The sequence below is a fragment of the Dromaius novaehollandiae genome, chromosome 1 (genome assembly GCF_036370855.1).
Source record: "Dromaius novaehollandiae isolate bDroNov1 chromosome 1, bDroNov1.hap1, whole genome shotgun sequence".
NCBI classification, from domain to species: Eukaryota; Metazoa; Chordata; class Aves; order Casuariiformes; family Dromaiidae; genus Dromaius; species Dromaius novaehollandiae.
Window position 1 is genome coordinate 51,217,318 of NC_088098.1, and position 16,475 is coordinate 51,233,792.

The 16,475-nt window shown below is 40.4% G+C and overlaps 1 protein-coding gene across 3 annotated transcripts in view; it reads right to left on the bottom strand.

The window, feature by feature from the left end:
- The window catches only part of GUCY2C (guanylate cyclase 2C), a 47,969-nt gene extending 37,880 nt beyond the window's left edge, over positions 1–10,089 (bottom strand). Inside the window, exons 1-6 of one of the 3 annotated variants that reach the window (XM_026102480.2) lie at positions 9,633–10,089; positions 8,548–8,660; positions 7,385–7,452; positions 4,712–4,927; positions 2,034–2,155; positions 1,073–1,169 (exon numbers count right to left, since the gene is read on the bottom strand). In XM_026102480.2, coding sequence (XP_025958265.2) covers positions 1,073–1,169; positions 2,034–2,155; positions 4,712–4,927; positions 7,385–7,452; positions 8,548–8,660; positions 9,633–9,846 — 830 coding nt within the window. In that variant the 5' untranslated portion in view covers positions 9,847–10,089. Of the gene's footprint in view, positions 1–1,072; positions 1,170–2,033; positions 2,156–4,711; positions 4,928–7,384; positions 7,453–8,547; positions 8,661–9,632 lie in introns of those variants that run through there. The other 2 variants (XM_064511446.1, XM_026102488.2) reach the window with 2 other exon arrangements.
- Positions 10,090–16,475: the final 6,386 nt, after the last annotated feature.

Consider the following 16,475-nt stretch of genomic DNA (forward strand, 5'->3'; position numbering starts at 1 on the left):
ATATGATGAACTTTGAAAGGGGACAGAGTAGACCCTACTGGAACTTGAACTGCAGGCTCCAGTAAATGTTTGGACCTAAAAGTTAAATTACTGAAGTCATTACTCCAAAGTGCCTCACCCCCGACCTGTCAAGACCAGCTTTTGAAGTGAGGGCTGGGATGTCCCATAGGCCCTGAAATTTTGTGGACATCAACAGTGAGATAAAAAAGGCCAAGGCATGGGCACACACATGTGTAATCATCCATACCACTAAGCTGTCAGCACAGTCCCTGGCATGGTTTTGGCCCAGGCCAACTAGCTTTCTCCCAGACTGTGACTTGCCAGGATGACGGGAGCCATTCTCAAAAGGCAGTCTGGACATCTAAGACAGTTTATCTGTGTAGATGCAAGCTGTGTTGTGTCAGCTAGGCTTAGGCCCAGAGATCAGCCCTTGGTCCTCCTATTTACTAAAACACACAAAGCTTTTGAAGCTACCACTGATAAGGCCAGTTTATATCAACCCTCATCTATAAGTATTTTGTAATTATAAAGATGAAATTGAACAACGGAGTACTTAGAGTGAATACTAAGAAACTTCTCTGAAAATTTAGATTTATGTAGTTATAAAGATGTTGTTCGGTGAAGGAAAGGGCTGTCCCATCCTTTAAGTCATTTAAAAACAGACTAAACAAAGCCTAGAAAAATATCCTGCAAGATTATTTATGTAATTGTCTGGTTGGATAGACAGTATGAAAAATAAATATACAATCTTATGACCATTCTGACATCGGATTCTACGGTTCTCTCATGGGTTCCGCAGTGAGGTGAGGATGGCATAGTATGAAGTTAACCCTACCTACTTTGGTCACTGCCTTAGAAGAGTCTTACGTGACCTAATTTGGATGTTGTAGAGGATGTGCCACAATTTAAACACTAAACAGCTTAAATGACAAGACACGGGGAAGGGTGGCAATGAAAAACATCTTGTGAGAGAGCATTTCTTCAACACCACAGTTCCAGTCATACTGTTTCCATTATCTCTGTCCTGCAGCAAGCTGCAGAGAAATGAGGAAAAGCAGAGGTGATACTTTACTTGAAGAGATCTATCAGGATGATAACTATGTCGTCATCCACTTCCTCCGTCCCTAGGTCAGTGCTGACGTCAGCTGGAGAACCACACATGATGATCACTAGAGATCGGGCAAAAATGGAGAGATATAGATAAGGAGAGGACATTTGCTTACTCTCAGTGCTTAAGCAGCAGGTAGTATAACAATCTTGGGCTGAGGCACCCTGCGCTGTGTTGAGACCCAGGCATGGAGCTACAGACAGTCTGCAACAAGACTGGGATATCTGAGGGAAAGCAAAGTGGTAAAAGGTCCCTCAACGCCTTCTCCACATTATGTTTGATTGCACCAAGGCATTACCATTACCTTACTCATATAAGCATTAGCAATTCTGATGCAATATAGGCTACTGAATATGGAAGTTTCTAAGGTAAACGGCTTTCAAGTAATAGATAGTGTCACTGTCTTATCACTCTCACACTCACTTTGCCTGTTCATGCCAGGTGCATAGTCTTACTAGAAGATGAAGTATTATTCATCAGTGTCTCTATTATAGATGGATCAGTTCCTGAAGAAGTGCCCCTTTACTGCACAGACAACACCTGTATGTGTACCAGAGCTGCAAACATAGGAACGGTAGAGAACTAAGCATTCTTGTAATATTCAAGGCCCTGATCAGAGCTGTGATTTCTGGATTTCTGAATCTTTCACAAAAGAGGGTTCGTAAGAAGACAATGTCATACCTCGATGGCATAATTAACCCCAAAAGGCCTCTGGAACCAGAGTAGTCCCCCATATTCTATAGGGAGGGAAAAAGGAATCTGAGAACTTTGTGCCAGCTTATGTTTGCACCAATGTGAAACAGTGTGTGTGCTTTCCACTATTTCTGTGGAAAGACCATCCCTAAAATGTAACTAAGGGGTCAGACTGATTTTCAGGGAATAGCAACTTACCTGCAAGGGAGAGTGCTCCCTCAGCCCTCCTTACCATTGCTTTTCCGGTTTGGATCTTTCACAGCTTTTTTTAACTGATCTGGAGTCCTTAAAATTTCCTTGATCTTCAGGTTTTCAGAGAATTCTGTGACTCCAGCATCTAGCGCATTCATGTACCTAATACAAGGCAGGGAGCACAGATATTGTCAGAAAATTGCTAACCTCTCACATTCACATAGTGCCTTCTCTCCAAAATAGGCCAAAATGCTAGACAGACTGTTTAGTGTTTGCAGCGTGGTAAGGAGCAGTTTTTCTGCACCTATGAAAGAAAGTCAATACAGAGTACAAAAGAATTAAAAGTAGCTTGAATGTCACTCAAAGGTATTTAAGCCTGGTAATACAAATGATGGGTTTAGAGAATACACTGATGTAACAAGACATTAACACCTAAGAAAATAAACCGGGATGTGGGAAAATTCTAGTGAGAGACAGTGCTAGGATTCTCTGCTGTAATAAGACATGGGGGCTAATTTTAGAAGACTCAAAGGAGTAAATGAGAGCTACAGAAAGAACCAAGATCACAAAACAGACACGCACCCCGATGGTGAAAGAAAAGAAGGAAGGAGGAATGTAGCAACAAAAAAAATCTATACTGAGTCAGTTAAAAATTGAAGGGAAGAAATGAGGAGAGCAAAAAAAGCCAAGTGAGTAAAAGCTAGCTAAAAGATTAAGCAAACACAGTCAACTCCTAAATCTTATTCTTGCCTCAATGTGTTGTGTCTGAAAAGAGTTATTCTGTCTGAAATAAAGTTAGTGCAGGGGGGAAAAGAAATTTTTCTGTTTTCAAACTCTTTAACTTTCTGATCTAACAGCACTGAGATCCCAGCCCTGTAGAGTACTAAGCATCTTTTTCTCCCCATTATTCTCAGAAACACAAGAGGTAATCATTAATTTACAGGAACATTAAAATAGTTGGGACATCCCTGATTTTGCATAAACTCAGCCATCAGTGCAGACATTCATGCATTTTTATACATATATGGGGAAAACAGTTAGCCTATGCAGTATACTTTGTGCTTTAGCAAAAATGTTTTTTTTTAATTGGACAAGTAAAAAACCTTAAAGCTGACAGTTTCTTTTAAAGCAGAATGTGATACACATTTTCCCAAACATATTAGGATGAAAAATGACAACAAAATGGGCAGAGATATAAAATTGATTTTAAAATATTTTGTTAATTCAACAACAAAGAAAAGGAGCTTGAAAAATTATGAAGTTATAAAGAAGACCCTGAACAGAAGTATTAATAAAGACGAAGTATGAAACACTTCTCAAATAACATCTTATATAAATTAACTTCCCTGAATGGTAGGAAACCTGCAGGATTAAAAGGATATAGCTAAAATGTGTAGTACATTGGCAGTTATGTCTGGAAATATGGACAAAGAGGGATTGTAGTAGCAGATTAGAGAAGTGCACCATGTTTCAAAGCAAGAAAGAGAGGTAATTCTAGCAATTACATCATGTTGTCAGGTTGCTATCTGTAGTTAAAATAAAGGAGGAAACAATAGAAGTCCCTAACTATTTACAAAATAGTGAAATGCAGATCAGTTTTTAGGCCACTTAATTCTGCAAAGAATTTTAATTGTGAAACTACACATACAAAATATTCTCTAAGTATATTCTTATATCACTTTGAAGCCAATAGAGTTTTAGATTTTCTTTAAAATTCTGCAGGTTCCTCAGGTTATGAACTGGAAATATAAATAATAATAATTTCCACGAATTCTTAGCTGCCCTTGGACTACCTTTATAAAAATAGTAGGAAAAGAGGTAATTGAATTATTCAATATTTCATATCCTAACATTAGGAAAAAAAATTCAAAAGAGCATAAAAATATTCACATGAACTGAAAATTGAAGAGTCAATAAACAAAGGGTAATGATAAATACCAGCATACTAATGCATATACCTGACTAAAATAGTATTCGATATTATACAAGGAGACAACTCAGTATTCTCAAGAATCAAGCACAGGCTGATGTTTCATGTCACAAAATAAAAACTGTCTCCTTTGCTCCAAACCGGTGAGAGAACAGCTTAAATTCTGCAATCATTTGGGGTCATTTTGTTCAAAGAGAGATATTGTTTCACATTTGGAAAGGTTTCAAAGTAACAACAGTGCCCATGAAGAAACATTAGAAGAGTTTGATAACACCCCCCAACCTAAAAACACATCTATGGGGAGTCCAATGAGGGGGCCCCTCATGTGTCACACTATTTACATGAAGTATTTCCAATAGGGACAAGTTTTGGATTATGTTGTCCATAGGAATTTCCAAGGCTTGAGAATTCTTAAAAGTATTCTCAAAAGTGCATGAATATCTGCACTGATGGCTGAGTTTATGCAAAATCAGGTACATCCCAACTATTTTTATGTTTCTGTAAATTAATGATTACCTCTTGTGTTTCTGAGAATAATGGGGAGAAAAAGATGCTCGGTACTCTACAGGGCTGGGATCTCAGTCTACTTAAAAGTAGACTGGATGTAACATTAGGATATGCAGTACACCTGAAGGATGTAATTCATCTTTTCCTGCTCTCACTTCTTGATAGTGTAGGGCACCTCCAAAAGAACAGGAATTGAAGGACAGCCTGTAAAAGTCATGCCCCAAAACGGAGATGGAGTTTATGAGAACAACAGCTGGGACAGATGTGAAACTGCACCTTACCAGAAGCAATCCTCTGTGTTTTCATTCCTCTTGTAAATGTAGGTAGATTCCCAGGTTGTGGTTTTGAAAGGCAGCGTGGCATCATTCCAGAAATAATAGAAGAAGGCAATTAGTTTCCGGGCTGGGGTCAGAATGCGGGTTAGGTTTTCTTTATAGTCACAGGACAGTCCAAAACTCCCTACAGAGATCAGAGGCAGGCTCAGTATTGTGTCAACTCTGAGGGGAGAGACAAGAGGACAAGTCTGAATGGATTGCTGTTGCATCAAGGCAGCTATTGTGTGATTTCCATCCCTAGCACTTTCTCATCTTGTGTCCTGCATAGTTTAACAGCAACTTAAACCTGAAACAGAAGGCTCCTAATGAACATGAGCAAACTTCAGATCAGTATCAGCTTGCTGAAATGGGCACGCCAGGCAGCTTCTCCAAGTGTCCTGATTCCCTGTGCCATAGGCACCTTCCTTCTCCAGCCCCTTGCGGTACTGTGCGTTGTCTGAGTCAGAGGGCTATGACAACAGTTTAACGGCTCTAGGATGCGTCCAATTCTGCTCCCAGATTGCCATCAAGGACTATGTGCGGTTTGCTGGTCTGTCAGGAGTTGGCTTGTAAGTGATGTGTTTATTTTTGGCAATTCAACCAAAAGCTAGGAGATGGTGGTGGCTTTATGACATATTCTAGGGGCCAGGCTAGAACAACAAATTACAAAAAGGGGGCATAGGAGATATTCCCAGGAAAGCTCCCCCACCCAATTGAAGTGACAAGCTACATGCTCTTAGCAGGTTCTCAAGTAATCTTTTTGTCAAGCTATATATGTGACAAAAGAACCTTTGGTGCCTGTAGTCACTTTTGTAAACTGATAGGAAAATGTCTTTACAAATCCGACCTATGTGCTTAGGGAATTTAAAGGAGCCTATCTTGGTAATGCTGTTAAGTTAGTTTTGTATGAGCAAGGGGGATTTTATCACCTCTCTGATTTGTGAGCATTGTCAGATGACTCTCTGTCTTCCACTGTAATTTTTAACATGGGATGGATTTGATCTCTTTATTAGGCAGTGCTGGGGGGGGGGGGGGTTGTTGCCATCAAAAAGCTTTACTCCTACAAGTCAAAGGAAAATCTTTTAGTTTCACTACAGCATATTTTAGGAGATGGACAACAGCAACAGTCAAGAGAGAAATAAGGCAACCCTCTGCTGGAAGTGATTTGATGGAACAACAATATTTTTCTCCATAGAGAAAATAAGTTGGATGAGATGAAAGTATTTTTATAGATGTTGCAGTGTTATTAGACTAGATTAAAAATATTTCAGTTCTTATAGGGGACAAGTTCTTTCATGCCAGTGAATTTTGCCTGCAAAAACCGTGTACATCAGAGTTGCTGGCATTAGTACAACAGAAATTTGTTTTTCAGGTAAAGGCCATTGTCATTATCAAAATAGAGAGTTTATGTTTGGTGTAACAGAAAGAGACTCAGAAGATGTAATGAATCAGAAAGACTATTTCATTAATGAAATGGACATTTTTCTAGCTGGTTTAGGATGCTGTAAGGTAAGGCATCTATTTTGATTTACAAATCTATTGCATCACTGGCAAACCCAGCATACTGCCTGATGATTAGTGCTCTTCATTACTCTGCACAAACTTCTGCTACTCATACTTTTTATCAGATACTGGTTTAACCATGTCAACTTTGGAGGAAAAGACTTGGGCATTATTCTGAACAGCTGTATATCCAGCAGATTAGAAAACGAAACATACAGTTAAGAGACACAACAAATAAAATGGGGTATATTGCATAAAATTTTGTCATGGTCTTATGCATAAGGAAGATTTTATTCTTTTTATTATTCTATAAATCAATCACATACTTTCACTGGGAACATTGTGTTCACTTCTGGTTATCCCACCCAAAAAGTACAGAGCCAGAAGCAGACAAAGCTTGAGGCAAAAACATGCCTGTCTTTTCAGTATCTCTCAGTGAAGCCAAGACACTAGCAAAATTTAAAAAGGGGACAGTGATTTACTTGGGTAAAAATATGGATTTGTATGTCATGACTGACCATTTTTTTAACCGGATTATGCTAAGGCTGCAAGTTCAGTTCATACTTTAGCTGATATCTGACAATGAACATATAATATGTAATAATATAGGATTATAGAGATTCATGTATAATATGCTGATAGAGAGATTCATTCTTCAGGAATGCATTCTCAGGCAGAAGGGTTAGGATGAAACTGGGTGCTCACTATATGAACAGTTTGCTGTAGGTGGTTGGCATTTTTGGCTTTTCTCTTGAAGCATGTGACTCAGGTCCCTTTTAGTGACTGAATATGCACCTAGAAGGATCTTGGTTGCTGCAGTACTGCAATATCTACATGCCTCAAGCTAATATCTCTCTTTCCTTCTGTGTTTGTTGAAAAGTTAAGTGTTTTGACCCCTTATAAACATTTTCCTGCTAGTAGTGGGATTGCACTGATGGGCTCTGGAAGAGGATTTCTTTCTCTCCACCAAACACAGTGGCTATAAGAGTCTTACTGCCTTGACTGCACAGCCCAAGATGTCTGCTGAATCCCCAGTCCCAACGTCTATGCTGGCGTGTTGCACATGAAACAACTTTGCTCAAGAGTTCATATCTTTAGCAACATAGTATTGGCAGGGGGAGGTGTTTTAATACTTACGAGACCATTTGGTAGGTGGCATAAGTGCAAGCAGGCCCTATGACAGCGCAGCCAAGTGTGCCGTCATTCTGCAAGAGATCAGAAAGGGTCAGCAGTGAGGACAGTGCAGAGGACAGTTGCAATTGCAGATAAGGAATTATATACCAGTACAGTGCTTGCACTTGGAGCAGACAAAGGGTTTGGAATTTTGAGACGCTGTGTATCAGAAAGGAGATTACTTAGGCGCATATGAAGCTTTCATGAAAAAAGTCCTTTCATGACCACCAAAGTTAATGAGGCCTGATTTGCAGTAGGTTTGTATGTCATGATTGATTTTTTATTAACTAAGACTATAGCATGTGCTCATACATTGTTAAGTATGAGAGAATTCACACTGGATTGACAAAGCTTCAGTCAGAGGCTAAAGTTATTAGACATCAGCAAATCCACTGAAACATGCTTTCTTGAATGTGTTGTAGGGCACCAATTGTAACTAAAGCTTTTCCCAGCATTAGGGTATTCACATCTTTTCTTCATGTGATTTCTCTGATTTCTAGTATGAACTGAGCATGCATTTCATCTTTGCCCTCTGGACATAGTTCCATGCGTATTTCTTTGGTATCAATGCCAGTCTAATAGTCCCTCTACCCCAAGCTGCACATTCTCATCCTCACACAGCTCTCCCCTTTGTGCTGCAACAGTATTTGTGTAATCTCATGGTGAGATTAGGGGATCTCAGATCAGTGAACTGATCCATCTGGAAATGGACTTTTTTTTCCTGCTTCGGCTGTTTGGGTGTTTATTTATAGCTAGATTACTTCAGCTGTGTGGCCACACAAAGAGCTGTGCAGATATAACAGAGGGAGTAAGCAACTGCAAGCAGGAGGCTGCTTTAGCTGACACTGCCATCAAATGTCTAATGACAGTCTCTGGGGAGCATTAATAGGCCTCTCTCCAGTATCTGACTGCTTGTCTTCACAAAACCTAAAGGAACATCTTGTCTTTGAAAACTCCACCTCCCTGTCAAATTTATTTGGAACTGAACAACAGATTCAAAAGTTATTAGCGAAAGACAGAGAGACATAAACACACCGACACATGCATCCGCATGCACACATGCACCACACACAAGGAAGAAGTCTTTTCTTCTTAGGAAATTAGTCTAAAAAAAGCCTGATACTCACATAAATTTCCTTCATGAGTTCCACACCTTCACAGGTGCTGGTACGACAGCCCTGTGAGACATACAGCGATGAGCTAAAGCCGTGGAAGGTGGCATTGACTTCCACATGTACTTCTGCAACACAGAGGCAGAAGAAAACAGCATTATGAGATGTAGATAACTGCTAATGCACTCTGTCCTTTTTTTTAACACAGGTAGTCTCATGCTAAGATGTTTCCAATCCCAAAAAACTACTGGAAAGCCCACCTACCCAGCTCCCGCTACTTAGCGTGGGATTGCAGAATTTTCTCGGGTGTTGACTTCCCCTACTGAGTATTAACTACTGGTCATTATCAGATACAGATTTTTAGAGCTCTGTAGGAACTAGCTGAGACACCACTTTCCAACAAAATTGGAAAAAAACTTCAATTATAGGGTAGGAGGAAAATGGAATCATTTCTCAAAAACCTTTTTGTCCCAAGATATTCCAGAGAGTGACAATAGATTGGTGATATTGAAAGGAGAAGTAATACATTGAAGTGAATAAAAGCATCATCTACAGTGAGTTCGAATGAGGACAAAAAACATATGGGCTGCAACTCTTCACACTTCAAGTCATAATGTGATCAACAAGTGGGGGTCAAGATGAAAATTCTTCTCCGAGAGTACAGGCCACCCCACCCAAGAGAAGAGACGGACTCACCTTTCACATGGTATATCTCCCATAGACTAGCAATTATGAAATAGGATAAAATAGTGCTAGGTTCTGCTGCAAGGACAGCTCAGTTACTGGACTGCATGGATCACTGGTCTTGTGTGATCCAGTTCAATAATTACCGTGTTCCCAATCCCAGCTGAACACCTCCAGAAAGGAATGCAGGAAGAGTCTGCCCAGCTACCATGAAAGCCAGAATAGATCTGCCTATGGCACTTCTGTTTTCACAGAGGGAAGGCCATTACTACTGTAAGAGTTATATAGAGAGGATGGATGGCCAAGGAGCCTGTCTGAGAAGCAGTTTGCAGAAGGTCAGATCAGTAGAGAGCTGTGGCACTAAGTCTGACAAGAAACTACAGTGGGAAAAGGCGAGTAAACACCCATTGCCTTACCTGCCACCTGGAATTGCTCTCGTATCATTTCCAAGGCTTGCTCCACGGCTGATATCAAATCCTGAGCAGTTGCTGGGAAATCCGTGTTATCCATGAGCATCACATTGATCACATAATTGTTGTTGCTACATTTGTTTGAACCAACTTGTTGCAGCACCAGGAGCAAGAGAAACAAAGGCCAAATGGCCACACGCAACATCCACTGCCTCATCATTGTTCAGTTTAGACCCATTGTGCGTGTTTGCTCTTTCCTCTTTCTCTCAGAAATACTCAGATATCTCTCAGAGATCTCTCTCTCAAAAACTCTACAGTTTTGTTTCTGAATAGGATGAAACAGATTTCCACGCTGGAGATTGAAAAATAGGCTATATGAGCCTCTCTCAGGTGCTTCCCTGTCCCCTTTTCTGTCTTCACCTCTGCCTGTCCCTCCGGTGTCCTAGGTGGCACTTCTGTTTGTTAACAACAGGTAGGGCTAAAGGTTGCTGTGAATGTTTGCTCATGGAAAGGCTGAAGCTATAAAACTGAAGCATAACCTGAAACCTTGCCTGATAAGGACACTAACTTTTCATCACACTGATGGGCTGAGAGAAGGAAGGAGGAGGGGGCAAATGGACTGTAAAACAGGTTCTTTAAAATGGAAATAAAATAAAAGGTCTGCTAAAGCCTAGAGGAAAACAGATGGTTGCTTCATGTTTGCATTGACTTACAATACCATCTCTGTTGGCTGTGCTCATAAACCAAGGGTATATTTTCTTCTGTGGTAAATTATCAATTTCATTTGTTTAGCTTTTGCCATCAAAGTACTTTTGATATTGGCAAGAACACCTGACTTGCAGTCCTCACCGAAGCCTTTGTTTCTGTTTACAGAGTAGGCTCAGCACAACGCCCATCTACTAGTAATCACCCAACATTGCACCCCAGAGTGCCTCAGGTCTGCCCTAGAGACATTGCTACCAGGCAGCATTGCCCATTCCCATTTTGTCAAATGGCTCCTGAAATGGGGGACGACATGTCCATATTTTATGTGGTGTGACCTCCTGCATCAGGCAGGGACAAGCAATGCTGAAGGGCACATCTTGGACCTGTGGGACTAAAGCTAGATTTTAAATGGCATCACTAAAAGGCACACACTGAAGGACACCATGGTATTGTTCCTGAGTAGGGCTCTAAGGCTTTCTTGAGTACTTTTCCTAAGAATGATCTCATCATTTTCATTTTCCTGAGAACCATCTCAGGGAGGGTAGGTAGGATGAATGTGAGACAAAAAAGAAAAAAAGCCTGACTGATAAGGGAGATGTGCAAGATAGGGTTGTGATTAGTGGCACAAGGTCTAGTTGGAGGCCTGTAAGTAGTGGTGTCCCCCAGGGGTCAGTACTGGGTCCAGTCTTGTTCAACTTAATCATCAATGACCTGGATGAAGGGACAGAGTGCACCCTCAGCAAGTTTGCTGATGATACAAAGCTGGGAGGGGTGACTGATACACCAGAGGGCTGTGCTGCCATTCAGAGGGACCTTGACGGGCTGGATAGATGGGCAGAGAGGAACCTCATGAAGTTCGACAAAGGGAAGTGCAAAGTCCTTCACCTAGGGAGGAAAAACCCCATGCACCAGTACAGGTTGGGGGCTGACCTGCTGGAAAGCAGCTCTGTGGAGAAGGACCTGGGGCTCCTGGTGGTCAACAAGTTGACCATGAGCCACCAATGTGCCCTTGTGGCCAAGAAGGCCGATGGTACCTGGGTTGCAGGAAGAGCATTGCCAGCAGGTCGAGGGAGGTGATTCTCCCCCTCTACTCAGCCCTGGTGAGGCTCCATCTGGAGTACTGTGTCCAGTTCTGTGTTTCCAAACAAGAGCAACATGGCACTACTGGAGAGAGTCCAGCAGAGGGCTACAAAGATGATTAGGGGACTGGAGCATCTCTCCTGTGAGGAAAGGCTGAGAGAGCTGGGACTGTTCAACCTGGAGAAGACTGAGGGGGGATCTTATCAATGTGTATGAGTATCTGAAGGGAGAGTGTAAAGAGGATGGGAGGGATCAGACTCTTCTTAGTGGTGCCCAGTGATAGGACAAGAGGCAATGGGCACAAACTGAAACACAGGAAATTCCATCTGAACATGAGGAAAAACTTCTTTACTGTGAGGGTGACTGAGCACTGGCATGGGTTGCCCAGAGAGGTTGTGGAGTCTCCTTCCTTGGAGCTATTCAAAAGCTGTCTAGACAGGGTCCAGGGCAACATACTTTAGGTCACCCTGCTTGAGCAGGGGGTTGGACTAGATGATCTCCAGAGGTCCCTTCCAACCTTAACTGTTCTGATTCTGTGATAAAAGGAACCAAGAGCTTTCCAAAAAGGCAAATTTTAAATAAAGTGCTGAGTGTGACTGGTGGGAATTTGCAAGGGTCTTAAACAACTATAGAAGGTTCTTTTCCTACTGAAACCTAGACTGAGGCTGTCAGGTAATAAATCATTTCACTTTTATTACTGTGCTAAGCTAATTTTAAGACAAACAAAACAAGGAAATAAATCACCAACGGTGTAAATAACAGTGCTTTGGGTACAAAAGAGGAGAACTGAAATTCCACAGTCTCTTTCATTTTGAAAGCCTATCTTTAAAAGGTGATGCATACACTTCAAATGTATTTGCACGGTGTTATTACATGACCCTATTTTTAATACCAAATGACTACTGTTTGAATGTTTCTTATACCCAACAACAGGGGAGACTATAAGCCAGCATTTAAGAGCAGACCTTGAATACCTCAGCACATATAATCTAGCATTTGTAATTAGGAATATAGCAACTCTAAATTAACAATCTGGCATGTAAAGATCTGGACTAGTATAGATGGCTAGAGAGACAGACTAAGAATGGAATACAGCTTTTCCTGTTGAGATTATCTGATCATTTCTAACCCATTTTATAGATATTTAGAAACAAAGTGCTTGAAACTTATCCCACATAAGTTGATAGGAGTTTCGTCATTAACTTCAGCAGAGTAAGATCTGCATTTTTATACTCTTTTTAGCCTGAGAGAAACAGTTAGCAAACACGGATAATGCAAACAGAATTGTGTATTTTACATTACTGATCACATAGGGAGTATGTAATGGCACTGAAGTCCCTTTGTTTTTGTATTTATTCATGTAGTTATTTAGTTTTCATAGCAGCTTAAAAATGTCCTTTAAAAACAAAAGGCAAAATCAACTATGGCCTTAGCACAGCATTTCTTTCTACCCTTTCCTCTCCCTCCTGCCTCCAGGGTGCCAAAGGGAGTCCCCAGTCAGAACAAGTTATAACTGAGTTGTTGACCTCTCAACTTTTTAATTGCCTGGTGTGTGTAGTCTCTCTGCGTCAAGTCTCATGACAGGAGCATGCCTTGAGCATCAGGTGATGTGAAGTGGGAGGGAGGGCTGCAGAAGATTGCCGCTGAGGTGAAGCAAGTGCTCCTAGACGCGCGCTGGTTGACCACCACGCTTTCCCTTCCACCTCAGGGTTTTACACATCAGACACAGTTGCTTGGCAGACTGACTGGTGACACCTGGTTCACTGGGTCAGAGAAATAAAGAAAAGCTGTGGGGTTGCGCTGTGAGTTATTGATACTATAGAAGATTGTGAGGGTGGAGAAAAGGAAAGCGGACAAGTGAATCTTATATGTAAGGCACAAGATTTGTTGGGTCTGCCATGAACAAAAGCAAAAACTTCTCTATATTTGTGTTTGCTGGGTTTCCCTAAAGGGAACATACCATCTGTTCAGTTCTCATGTAAGGAAAGAGGAGGGAGACTAAGGGAGAATGAGACCCTGCCTGTGCCTGAGGGACTTTCAGTCCCAGGGAATAAAATAGGTGAGACACGCATGAGAGTCCACAGTGCGCCAGCTGCTGAATGAAGCTAAGCCCCTAAGGTTCCCAACCAATTTGATCTAAAGGAAAATTCTTTCCTAATGTCCAGTCTAGCAATCTGTACGTTCAAGAGCTTACCAGTGAGACAGACGAGCCAGATGCCCCAAAAGATCTTCCATATCTTTTCACGGCAGTCCCCCCACTATCTCAATAACTTTTCCCCATCCATGAGCCAGCTCTCATACTTCAAAGCGGGGAGGGACACAGCTTAGAACTCTAGAAGTCCCACTATGCATCAGAGGGGGAAGATGTCCCATTTGACGCTTGCAGGTGACTGAAGCCTAGAGCACAAGCTTTCATTAGAATTATTGTCTTGCAGCAGAACTACAAGTGAAGGGAGCATACTGAAGGCAATGCAGTCCCCCGCAATGAAAGAACGGGATGTCACGGGGAAGCAGATCAAGAGATTCAAATACCAGGAAGGTTCTGCTAAAGATACCCTCTCGTGATACGCCAAGGGTAGGCCACAAATTTCTCCCAAAAGCTTCTTCAAAGCACATCCTCTAGGACTACATATTCTCTCTTACAATATTCCATGTTTAATCACTTTCTAAGGAATAAGATGCTAAAAACCCTGTGTCTCACTTCCCTGTTAGCTCTCTCTAACTTTAACCTCTAGGCCTTGGTTACTGTTATGCTCTTGTCAGAAAGGTCAAAAAAATCACAGTGTTAAATATTCACTATGTGCAAAATGCTTAAGTCGGTTCTTCAGTGTTCATCAGTTTGAGTACATCTTTGTAATCCTAGCAGTACTAACAGTTGATGGAGGTCTTCCCTTAACTGACACCGACATGAATCATTGAGTACAAAGCCTGAAACTTATGACATATTCTGCCTTCAGAAGCACAGGGACAGCTATCATTCAGATAGGGAGGTCCTGTATTTACTTATCTGAAGAGAAAATGTAATCCCTTGCCAACAATCATAATACCTGAGCATATATTGAGTAGTTACAAAACACCTTAATAGGTCTGTGTGGGTGTTCTTCTAATCTGTGTTAGATTAAAAATATTGACCCAAATTAACTCACTGAAAAACTGTAACACTGGTTTTAGTGAAAAGTGATTTTTGGCCCCTAATTCTAGGGAACTATTTGTTTGTTCTGCTCTCTGTTTCACTGGATAATCAACAACCAGATTTTATAGGGTTTAGTTGAAACATAATCAACACTGACTTCCTGATCTAAAACTACTCTGAGTGATTTTCTTAGTCTTCTGGAACATTCAAAGGCATGCAGACAAACAGAAACCAGAACAGCAAAAACACCACTAAGGTGGTCCTTTAGCTCCCTCTGCCTATGTAAGATTACTCTCCACAGAACATCTCCCAGTACATTTTTCTAGTGGTCCAAGTGACAGAGTTTTCTTACTTCAAAGACTTTTCTCTTTTGTATCAAGTACAAGAGTCCTGAAAAATGGGAATAACAGGCCAGTCTGGTATCACAGGGTCCCTTTGCATAGCCAGCTCATACTGTAAAAGTGTAACTGTATTCGCAATGAGGCATCACATATCTCCAATACCTTTGGATTCATTTTTAGGATCTTTTCACTGGTATCTAGCCCAATTTCATTTTTACTTAACTACAAACCATTACTTCCACATGACCCACTAATAAAAAATTATCTCTTTCCTTAGAGAGAAGACATGGAATGAGGATTTCAGATAGCCCATAAGAGCCAAAGAGCTATATGAAAATATCAGCTGCCACCAGTCAGCCAAATGACTGAGGAAGGTGGCACTACTAGTCCTAGCAAGTCAGAAAATGTAGACAGATTGTCGGCTTGTCTTTCATTTTATTTGTTACCAAAGAAAATGAATGTAGCATTTTTCTAGCAACTACTTTGTCAAGAATCATGCATTGTGATACAATTATCTTCCTTTGCAGAATAAAATATTTTGACAGTGTCCCTTAAAATGGAATCTTTTCCTACGCACTTGCTACTATTATTTATTTTCTCAGTGTCATTTAATTATGATTGTTATGATCAACTTCTGAGTCTCATAATTTTATTTTTATTTTCCCCAGAGCTGGGAACTTGGATAGTGCACAAAAAGCTGAGGTTTTACTAAAATAAGATGGTGGCTGCAAGTCTCTAGAGTTGTAAAGTTGGAAAACGAGAAGCAAGGACATAAAAAAACCTGAAAAAAATATTATGTAAATAAAAGGAACAACAGAAGCATTTTTATATTTGATTTTCACTTATATTAGAGCAAATTTCCTTGGTTTCAGTGGCCATGCTTATGTTTTTGAATAACCTGTCAATATTGTTTCCTTAAAATATGGATTTTTAATATGAAATTTGCATATGATATTGTACCTTATAGTACTGGTCATATTTAGCCAACCAAGTAAAATATATAAATACCTCAAGCAACACTTTTTTCAAGTTTTACCCACTATTACTGAGATTGATTTCAAATTATTTCGATTGTTTGGAGCCTTAAAACCTTTTCCTGCTCTTTAAAAAGATCTAAAAAATCGCATTGAAGAAAAGAAAATAATAACGTTTCTGTTGCATTTGTTTGTTTTCAGTTTTGTTGAAGATTGGAATACAAAATGTCATTACAGACAGAAAAGCATATGTTACAATACCGTAATGTCTGTGTTTTTAAAGACAGCATGTCACAGGTCTACTCTCCCCAGTATAAGGATGCCTTCTCTGACTTTAAATATTACAGAAAAGAGCAGGGACATTAAAGTCACTTCTTCTGCCTTTTAAATGATTTCTGATAATAATGTTTCTACTATCTACATTTGGAAGAAAGTAATGTAATTGATGACAAACAGCTATATAAGAGCTGTGTTTGCTTCTCAGGACTTCTATTTTTTTCTCATTGAAATAAGCCACATGAGAAGATGAAGAAAGACTTTTAAGAGTATTATACTTTGGGACTGAAACTATCTACTGATAAGTAAAAAGCCTGTAAAACAGCACACAAACCTGTGG